Source organism: Grampus griseus (genome assembly GCF_964374135.1).
Source record: "Grampus griseus genome assembly, chromosome: 13".
Lineage (NCBI taxonomy): Eukaryota > Metazoa > Chordata > Mammalia > Artiodactyla > Delphinidae > Grampus > Grampus griseus.
In genome coordinates, this window is record NC_139007.1 from 41281426 (window position 1) to 41292618 (window position 11193).

Sequence of the window (11193 nt, forward strand, 5' to 3'; positions counted from 1 at the left end):
AGTTGTGGCACGAGGGCTCAGTAGTTGTGGTGCACGGGCTTAGTTGCTTCACGGGATGTGGGATCTTCCTGGACCAGGGCTTGAACCCATGGTTCTTAACCACTGTGCCACCGGGGAAACCCAAGGTTTCCTTTTTGTAAGTGGAACTTGACTGGTTTTGTCTGGAATTTGGCTGGTTGTGTGGAAAAGTTGTGAAAGAAAATCTGTATTTGTTGGGTAAATGAATGTCTTTTCATTGCTCAAATTTTGATAGTTTTGTTCCACTATTTTGACCAAGGCTTGCTAGTTTAGCTGGGTACTATATATATAATGGCTAACATTTATCGAGTACTTGTTACATGCCAAGTACTGTTCTAAGTTCCTTATTCAGGATTATAGAGTTCAATTTTTTGTTTTCCTAAAGAAGTTTAACTTAGAAAAAAATCCAAATTCCTTACCACAGTCCTTGCCTCCTTCATTTTCTAGCATATCATTCTCTCCCTGCTCACCCTGCTCCAGCCCCACTCACTTGCTTTTGGTACATTAACTACACCAAACTCCTTGCTTCCTGGACCTTCTTTTCCTTTGGATTTCAGCTCACATGTGTCCTACTCAAAGAGGCCTCCTCTCACCATCCTGTCTATTAATGTCTGTTCTAACACCTGGCTATTTCCTTTATAACACATACACTTTGTTATTTTGTTTGCCCATTTCTTCTTATCTATAGACTTATCTCCAGTAGACTGTGAACTCCACAAAGACAGGACCATGTGTGTTGTATTCACCCCTGCACACCCAGTGCCTAGCAGAGAACTGGGCAAATATTTGTTGAATAAGTTGATAAATGAATGAACAAGGTCTGTTTCCAAATCTCATTGACCTCCTTTCTTTCCTCTGCTCTCCCATTAGACAAGTAAAGATGGGCTTTCCAAGGCTTGATATGACAAAGTCTCTACTCATGATTAGGGAATCACTCCTTTTCCCAGGAAGTAGGGAACAGATTTCTTTTTGTTCATTCAACAAATATCATTGAACCTTTATGGCTAGGCAGGCGGTGAATAGAAATAAATAGGTTATAGTTCTCCTTAGTAGCTCAAAATAAATGGAGAGAGAAAGAGGAAATCTGTGTGTCTATGGATGTTTGTTTGGAAACACAAACCCACACTCAGTGCGTAAGAGAGGTGTGCAAGCCAGCAGCCAGCTACGTGGTAGACTTAAGAATCACTGCCTAAAATATCTCCCCCAATGACTTGTCCTCATGCCTAAAATTCCATCAAGAGAGTGCATTCTGTAGAATGTGATAGACAAGTGATTCGTTAGCACAGTAACTCCTAGATTCTGACGCAGCGTGAATCACAAAACAAAAATACAAATCTTGCACATCATGAATAGGTGCCCAGAACTGTATGTTTCTTGTCAATCTTATGATCCTCCTGGCCTGGGTACACATGGTCTTCGTGTTACTGGGCTTTGACCACTTGGAATTTGTAAACCAAATCCTAAACGAGGCTTTCCACTTCTCAGTCAAAACATTCAACATTTTTCTTCCTTATTAAGAATGGTATTAAAAGAATTTATGAGAGAGAAAATAAAACCTGATTTTCAAGTTGTCAAAAGACATGATGATATAACGCAATCACTTTAGCCAGGAAAACAAAAGGGCCCGCATAAACTGTTACAGGAACTCTCACAGCTGTAAACAGCTGTAGTTCCTGAAAGGCAACGCCTTTCTTTCTCATCTCTTCCACTTGGTTTGTTTTTTCCTTACTTTTGATTGTGCATGCATTCTAGCATACAAATAATCACTCCTTGGGTCCATATGAGCAATAGTAGGCATGTGCCCACAGGTTTATTTTATTCAGTCTCCTTGGTAGAGAAAGCAAGAATTTTACAGTAAAATGAGTCTTTTAGACTTAATACATTCTTTTCTCCTAATTTATTTGCGTCATGGGTTTTATTTGATTGCATAGCCATGATCTCCAGTCTGGTGACCTTCAGTGGAAGGATTTTGAGGCAGTAAGAGGCTGACTTCTCCCGGGGGTTGGGGGAGGAAAGAAACAGTCTTTTCCCACTTCTTGTTTTCACCTGCTTTGATAACTTTTTTTTTTTTTTGACATGAAAGGGGTGACCAGTAACCATTTTTTCTTTAACTTGCAAAGGCTAAGGTATGCCATTTGCATGGTGATCATTATTTATTTATATTTTCATTAACGGATGAGGAAGTAATACTCTTCTAAAGCCGAGTAGAACCACGTAGCCATGGTTTCCAACTGCACGAGCATCACTTAGATGAACAGCTCTTTTGAAGTGGTTTTGTTGGCAATTAAATGCAGTTACAGCCCTGACATGAAACTAAGCATTTATACACCTGCTTTGAATGCTTAAAATCTGTGCCAGCGAGAGGGATCTAGAAGTAGAGGGGTACTTTACAGGATCCATTTAGATAATAACAATAATAACTAAGAGCTGCTAGTTATTGAGGGCTTACTACAAGCCAGCCACTTTCCTAGTGTCTTTAATACATTATCTCATTTAATCCTCACAGCAACCTTCCTGGGAGCCATTGCTATTGGAGGCTTCATAAATATTTTGGGCTTGCACTGCCCTGAAGAGAAACTGTAAGCACTGAATTTCCCTGACAAACACAGCCCGCCCCTGACCCTCTTCCCTGTGATAATGCCCCTGGGAACTAGGACCAAGGCACATGCAGGGTGGATTAGGCTGAGCCCACCTGTACACTCTCATTTCCCCTTACTTTTCTTTTTTCTTTTTAACTTTTACTTATTTTTTAAAATTACTTATTTATTTATTTATGGCTGTGTTGGGTCTTCGTTGCTGCGCACTGGCTTTCTCTAGTTGCAGCTAGCGGGGCTACTCTTCGTAGCGGTGTGTGGGCTTCTCATTGCGGTGGCTTCTCTTGTTGTGGAGCACGGGCTCTAGGCTCGCGGGCTTCAGTAGTTGTGGCTCGTGGGCTCAGTAGTTGTGGCTCACGGGCTCTAGAGCACAGGCTCAGTAGTTGTGGTGCACGGGCTTAGCTGCTCCGCGGCACGTGGGATCTTCCTGGACCAGGGCTCAAACCCGTGTCCCCTGCATTGGCAGGCAGATTCTTTTTTTTTTTTTTTAGCAGGCAGACTCTTAACCACTGTACCACCAGGGAAGTCCCTTTACTTATTTTTTAAATTATAAAAGTAATGCCTGTCTGCTCTAACAAATTCAACAAAAATATGTAGAGTTAGAAGAAAACTCTCCCTGTCTCTTCCTAATTCCTTGTTCCCCTTTCCCCATGATCACAGTTAACAGTTGGGGCCATCTTACACACTTTTTAATGGAGTCTTTAACATATATAATTAAAAAAAATAACATGTATGGGATCAACACTTCATGCTTCTCCCTTAACCTTTTTTATGTCAGAGTGTGTATTTTAGTCTATGTAACAGGGACCTAGTAGTCTATGGTATAAATAAATCACAACTTATTTACAATAATGTATATTCTTTATAACATAATTTGATAATTATTTATAATTTACTAATTTATAATTATTTACTATAATCTGTCCCCTTACTGATAGGCATTTTACTGTTTTTATTCTTACTCTAATACAATGCTTTAATAAACATCCTCATTCAGGTATTTCTATATGTTCATTTAATGTGTCTATAGGACAGATTCCTACAAGTGAGACTGCTGGACCAAAGAGGACCCATTTAAAATTTTGATAGTGAAATTGTCTCTTGGAAGACTGTACCAGTTTATAATCCTACCAAGAGTAGATGGGGAAGTTCATTTCCCCATAAACCCACTAACACTAGATGTTGTCCCAGGGTTTTTTTGTTTTTGTGCACCTGATTGGGAAAAATATATCTTTAAAAATTTTGCATTTCTCAAATTCAGTAATATTAAGCTTGGTTTCATATGCTTATTGGCTGCTTATATGTGTTCTGTGAATTATTCCCTTCTCCTGTCCAAGTTCTCTCCTCTCTGCCTTTCATCACTTATCTTCACTCCCAGGATCCTAGGCTCCCCTTCCTCCCCGACTTCAAGAGAAGGAAATAATATAGAGAGCAAGGGAAGGGGATCTGATGAGAGAAAGCAAGTGTTAAGAGACTAAAGGTATTCCCAGTGGGAGTGTTTGCATTTTAACAGAGCCTGCCCAAAGAGGGCAATGCTTACCTCCAAAGACTAGATTGCTAACGATGCCATTTCAGGGTTCAACAGGAAAAATATTTACAGGTGAGAAGATCTTCCTGGAACTCTCCAATCGTGAGTCCATGTTTTCTCTGTCTATCACAATGGGGCTTTCCCCTGTTAGTGGTTAAAGGCAACTGCTTGGGACTTAGTATCACAAAGCCCTTGATGAAGTATTCACACTTCTACATATTAATCTAAGAAACTAATCAGAAATGCAGGTAAAAACTTATGTACATGATATATCATATCATTGCTTTTTGGATCAGAAATCGGAAACTACTTAAAATGTCCAACAACAGAGAATAACTTAAAAACAACTTGATAGATCCATCTGATGAAATAATATGCAGCATTTTTAGGTGATGCTGGAAGAATTACACTGAAATTATTTTAGTTTTATATTAAATATATATGCAAAGAAAAAAACCCAGTAAATATGTCAAACCCCAATAAGGAATTATTTTTGGGTGATGGAAACATGGCTTTTGAGCATATTTCAACTTTGAGAGTGAACAAACATTAGTATTATGATCAGAAAAATTATCTTTAAATGCAGATAGTAGAATGTTAAAAAGAAGTATCTTGTGGTATTATTCCCACAAAATTATTCCTTTTTAACCTAGAAATCGTTGAGAAAAAAATGCAAATCCTGACCCTGCCAAGGTTCAGTTTTCAGTGAGTGATTCATGCTCAAGGAACTCTGCCACCACACCCATCCTATCCCTGGGTGCTCAAAGTACAAGTGAGGTCCTTGCTTCCCAATCAGCTGACTTCCCAGCATCCCACACCAAACCAGAGTCCCAGTTGTAGACCTCAGGGGCTCTTTCTCCTGAAGCTCCGCTGCTTCCTCATCTCTTAGCCTCACTCTTTTTTTTGTTTTTAACAAATACTTATTGAGCACTTGGCACATGCAGATATATATATATATTTACTTTTGGCTGAGTTGGGTCTTCGTTGCTGGGTGCGGGCTTTCTCTAGTTGTGGTGAGCGGGGCTACTCTTTGTTGTGGTGTGCAGGTTTCTCATTGCAGTGGCTTCTCTTGTTGTGTAGCACGGGCTCTAGGCATGTGGGCTTCAGTAGTTGTGGCTCTCGGGCTCTAGAGCGCAGGCTCAGTAGTTGTGGCACACGGGCTTAGTTGCTCTGCGGCATGTGGGATCTTCCCGGACCAGAGCTTGAATCTGTGTCTCCTGCATTGGCAGGTGGATTCTTAACCACTGTGTCACCAGGGAAGCCCCTCTTAGCCTCACTCTTAACTCACATTCATTATTGCCTGCTTTCTTCCAAGCATCTTCTAAGTTAAATTCCTTTACCTCACTTTTTTTTTTTTAAATTATGAATTACTCTGTTGCTCCATTTGCTTTAGGAAGCTTTATTAAGCTTCCTAAAGCTATATTAAAGCTATATTAAATTCACATGTATAAATACATAAATTGTGATTTGATTATAGGATGTGTAATTATTTCTATAATTTATTTTAAAGCTAGGCACCAGATTTGGTCAGACTCTTTGGTCAGACCATTTGAACTGCTTTCGATACGGTGTTTTATTTTGCTAAGAAAAATATTGCACCTCCCAGCCCCATGTTTCATCTGTAAAGCCCTATTGTTATTTTCCAGCAGCGTCTTAGAGAGCTGACATCAAGAATTGTGATGAACCTTTTATCTCAGTCTAAGACTTTATCATTTTCAGAGATGCTTACTGTACTGATACATATTATTTATTTATTCATTCATTCATTCATTCAGAAATAATTTATTGAGAATCTAGTATATGCTGGTCACTGTGCTAAATACTGGAGAATTATGGATTGAAAATACACCTTTTGGGCTTCCCTGGTGGTGCAGTTGTTGAGAGTCCGCCTGCCAATGCAGGGGACATGGGTTCGTGTCCCGGTCTGGGAAGATCCCACGTGCTGCGGAGCAGCTAGGCCCGTGAGCCATGGCCACTGAGCCTGCGCGTCTGGAGCCTGTGGTCCGCAAAGGGAGAGGCCGCAACAGTGAGAGGCCCACGTACCGCAAAAAAAAAAAAAAAAAGAAAATACACCTTTGCTGAATGTGCAAAAACTTACAGTCTGGAAGGAGAAGTAAACAAGTCCATAAGTAAATGCCATACTGGCATTAGGTACCCCAACAGGCAGAGCATAAGGAAACAGAGAGCCCAAAGGAGGGACTGATCTGGGGAGACTGCCAGAGGGACACTTGAGCTAAGTCTTAAAAGAGGTATATAGTGATGGTTGTATAACTCTAAATTGAATTGTACACCTAAATGGGGGCAGGGTGAACTTCATAGTGTATAAATTAGATCTCAAAAAAGCAGTTAAAGAATAAAGGTATAGAACTGGTTCAAATGTACACGAAGGGGAAAAACATCTTGGGTAGAGAGAAGAATGTGGGCAAATGCAGGGGGATGTGAAACAGCTCGACAAGTTAGGGGGACTGCCAGTCCTCAAGTGTGGCTAGATGGTAGGGTAGATGTTGATGGTTCAACCTCCAAAGGCCTTTTAGCAATGTAATCACAGGAGCAACTGGATCTTCATGTCATGCATGAATTCAGTCTCAATGACATTCTGGGCACCTTCTGATTTTTTTGACAGAAGGCCCCTTTCTCTGAAAAATCTAAGGTGGAGAAGAAGCATGTAAAGGGAAAAACCCAGATGCCCAAGAATTTGGATAACAAACAAGTTTTCTAGAAGTTATTTGAGTCGTCTCCCTGCCTCTCAGCAAGTTTCACTTAAAACTACCCTAGAGAGGAATCTGTTTTATACTTAAAGTTTCCTAGAGAAGCAGGTTCCAAGCGGAACGGGCTTTGGGCCAAGATAAAGCATTATTCTAAAGCCCCTTGCAAATCCAATCACATGCGGAAGGCCCCATAGGAAGCAAAATGTCCTCCCTGCCCTCTGATCTGTCTGTGCTGGTCTAACGATGCAAGACATTGACGTGAGATTCCCATTTACTCGGTTACCCAGCCCAGAATGTCCAGAGGAGGTAAAGCTCACTTACATGGCACCAGGTGATCGGGGCCTCCAGGACAATAGTAGCGATAGTTCCACTGAGCCTGTGGGGAAGGGTTGGGAGGCAGCATCTGTGCACATGCTGGGTATCTCTGAGGTTCAAGCTGATGGAACTCCCTGGATCTGAGAGGCCTGGGGAGGTCCTGGGGGTAACACACGGAGGTGAGGGGCAGGGGCCTTTCCAGTTGCCTGATGCCCAGGACGTCCTGGGGCTGTGAATCATAGCCCGTGTCGATCGTACGCAGGTCTGGGGCCGCTCGGTTCCTGTGGATCCGGGCCCGTGGCACCATCTCTTGGCTACTGCCCGGGGGGTCTGCTGAGGCATTAGGTAAACTTTGGTCTGATTTGTCTGAGTCATGGCCAGTGTCAGGAGAAGCTGCTGAAAGCTGAGATCCCAGCCACTGATTACGTTTTTCCATAAGTGAAAACTGATGCTCCGGGGTGAGGGCTCCAACCACAGACTCAGCCTCAGGCTCGCTGGCTGCAGAGCAGCCCAAGGGAAAATCTTTGCCGGGGTCTGGGTGTCTCCTCCAGAAGCTGTCTTCACTCTCTGCCAGGACTTTAGTGCGCAGGCAGGTGACCTGCTGGGACACAGGCTGCCGGTTTGAAAGCTTCAGGGTTGGGTGAGCGTGAGAAAAGTCTCCTGAGGAAGAGTGAAGGGTCTGAGGTGCAGACAAGCTGTTGGGGGCCATGTCCCTTGTATCTGGAGCAGGGAGCTCGGATTCTTCTTCCAGGGAATATTCTGAGAGAGGTTTCAGCAACTGACTTGGGTATGGTTCTGATTCATCAACCTCCACAGGAATGCTTCGGATCATCCTAGTTTCTGGAACAAGAGAAAACATGCCACAGCGTCAGAAGTCAGATCATTTCTTGGAGTCCCCCGCTTTAGGACCTTAAGGGACCTCATTCAAGATGTGGTTTAAATTAACAGTAGAGTGACACCAATGCACTGGCAGAGCCCTGATCACGTAAAAATTGTTCACTTATCCTCCAGGCAAAGGCACTAAGGCTTATTAAGATATTTTTATCTGGAAGGCGATTCAAAGAATGTGACTGGACCCTTATGTGGTAGAAGTCATACACCAGCAAGGGAAAGACACGGGTGAAAATCAACAGCCAAGTTGTGAGGAAGGAGAAATAATCGGAATGTGGGTTATTTCATCTGTATTTGGAATCCATGATGAAAGAAATCTCGGTAACGAATGTGGAATGATCTCTAAAATATACTGTTAAGTGATTAAAGAAAAGCAAGGTGCAGACCAATGTGTATACGATGCTGCTATTTGGTGTGAAAAAATAAAGAGAGGGGAGTGTGTGTGTGTGTGAGCACAACTGCTTACACACGTATAAAACGTGGATGGAGGACACACAAGACATTGGTGCACTGGTTGCCTTTGAGAATGGAGCTAAGCTGAGGGGGGGAGGGGGAGAGTTTTTACCTTCTGAAGTTTTAAACTTTTGCCCCCTGTGACTATTGCCCAATTTAAGAAAAAGATTTTTAAAGCCTGAGTTTCAAAAGCACTGGAAAAAAGGTCATAGTGACATTTTCCACTTACAACTATAGGTCATTTGGAGGGCTTAATTCCCTCTTGCACGATGCCTGCATGACCATCTGGCCTGTGATGTAGTAGCTGCACGGACAAGGCTCGCTCAACTAGCCTTTAGCCCACAGAGCAGTCAGCCCACAGTCCAGGTAATATTGGTTTTACCTATAAAAACAGAACTCTCAATCAACATGACAGAATGAGAAAGAAAATTCGCCTCCCCTTATCAGAAGATTGGTTGAGATGATGTCCCACGATGCTTAGCCTCCAGGGGAAGCAAGGAGGCAGGTCACAGAAAAAGATGTCACAGGGTGATGACGGGAGGCCTGCAGAAGGCTCCAGAGCAGGGAGAGTGGGAGCGAGGAAATGAAAAGAAAAATCCTGGCTGCCTGTTCCGTGCAGGCCTCGTACATAGCACACCTCAAGTGCCATACAGGGAGAAGGGGTGGTGCGGGGCGGGGGTGTGTGGATTTTTAAATTCCTATTTTATCCCTGTAGAATTTCAACCACGAACACTCACTGAGGGCTTACTGTGCCCAAAGGCACGATGCCCATCAGTTATTGTGCTAAGACAAATTGGAAAATTATGAATTCCCCTTCTCTTGTGCCCAGTACCCAACCCAATGGCAAGAAGACAGCACACATTTTAAAATGCTGCCCCAGGGCTTCCCTGGTGGTGCAGTGGTTGAGGGTCCGCCTGCCGATGCAGGGGATGCGGGTTCGTGCCCCGGTCCAGGAAGATCCCACATGCCGCGGAGCGGCTGGGCCCGTGAGCCATGGCTGCTGAGCCTGTGTGTCCGGAGCCTGTGCTCCGCAACGGGAGAGGCCACAACAGTGAGAGGTCCGCGTACCGCAAAAAAAAAAAAAAAAAAAAAAAATGCTGCCGCAAAGAGCAGAAGTGGGATCAGTAGTTTCCCACCAAATTTATCTTCCTGGCCTATAGAAAGAGACCTCAATCTGCCCTGCACTCCCTGCCAAATGAATGCCCTCTAACACTTCTCTGACTCTCACTTGGTATCAGACTTACCCATCTGCTGCAAACAACCTTTGTACCATTTCCTGGCACAACAGAAAATTCCCTCAGGCTCCAAGTCCCTGCGGGCCCTCCCTCCTTGCCTTGGTGTCCCCTGCCCCGGGCTGGCTCTTTTCTAGGCTGCTGTCTAGGCTGGGTGTACTTCCTGCCCCTTGACTCTGCAGAGGATAGACCTCATCACCTAAATTGCTTAGACCCTGTAAAAACACACAAATTTCAACTGATTTCAATTGATGAGACCTACCCAAAACACACATATTTCAACTACTGAGTAGTTTAAAATGTTCACCGTTGTTTTCCCTTCTTTCTTACAATTTTTCTATAGCTATGAAATTGGATATGCCATACAACATGCTCTTCAGCCGGTCAGGAAACAGAAGTATTTTCCAAAGGGCTGGCTGAGTGTTGCATAATCTCCTGCAAGCATCTGTGGGCCCACAGCTGAATGCGGGGGGGGGGGGGGGATCGGGGCGGGGGGTCAGGGTAAGAGTGGCAGCCAGTGAGCCAGCCAGCAAGAGAACTAAATGCTGTTAGCTGTTTCTTGGTATGCAATTCATATTCATTTTCCACACTTCAGGTACAATTGTTTATATTCTCCCTGGGTCTTCAAATGTGAATACCTTAGAAGTGCTTCCCTAAAAAACTTAAATTATATTTAAAAAGTTGCAAATTCTCTTCTAGCTGAGGAACCTTCAAGGACTTAGAGGAAGCTAATAAAAAGGGTGACAAATGTGGTCATCTCCAGAGTGCGGTCAGTGACTGGGAATCTGAGGTCCATCCTAGGGTGGGAATTCTAGCGTTGAAATTGGTCTGAAAATGAACAGACGGTTCCTCGGATGATAGTGAATAAACCCGGCATGGCAGTGAACAACCTTTCAGGAAAGCTATGGGATTAGTAATCTTTAAAAAACAAAATGAACTCTGATGTTTCAAATTTGTACAAATATTCAAACAGCAAATGATTACTGAGCCTTACTATGTGTCCAACTCTGTGCTGTGTATCCCCTCTTCTGAGGCATAAGCTCAGTTAAAATTTTTTTACAAATGGTAATACCTACAAGTGACACAAAACTCAAAAGGTACAAGAGGGTATATTGTGAAAGGTAAACAAAATTATTTCTTAAGACATAAAACATTATTCCTACCTTCAACTTGCTTGTGATCCAGCTCAAGGAAGACAACTAATACAGGAAATCAAAGGCCCTACCTCAGGGCCTTTGCACTTGCTGTGCCTTCTTCTTGGAACACTCTTCCCCTACATATCTGCATGGCTTGATTCCTTTCTTTTTTAGGTCTTTACTCAGCTCTTGCTTTCTCAGTGAGGGCTCCCTGGTCACCCTCTAAAATTTTTACATGCTTCTTGCATTCTCTGTCTCCCTTCCCTGCTTTATCATTCTCTGTAGCAGTTATCACCACTATATATACTATAAAATGTA

General features: G+C 43.1%; 1 protein-coding gene and 1 long non-coding RNA gene across 6 annotated transcripts in view; one reads left to right on the forward strand and one right to left on the reverse strand.

Moving 5' to 3' along the window:
- TRAF3IP2 (TRAF3 interacting protein 2) overlaps nucleotides 1–11193 on the reverse strand; it is a 41099-nt gene that overhangs the window by 21081 nt on the left and 8825 nt on the right. For both annotated transcript variants that reach the window (XM_082668526.1, XM_082668525.1), the window contains exon 2: nucleotides 7170–8003. In XM_082668526.1, coding sequence (XP_082524652.1) covers nucleotides 7170–7995 — 826 coding nt within the window. In that variant the 5' untranslated portion in view covers nucleotides 7996–8003. The remainder of the gene's footprint in view (nucleotides 1–7169; nucleotides 8004–11193) is intronic.
- LOC309831383 overlaps nucleotides 1–11193 on the forward strand; it is a 32382-nt gene that overhangs the window by 6282 nt on the left and 14907 nt on the right. The window lies entirely within an intron of this gene.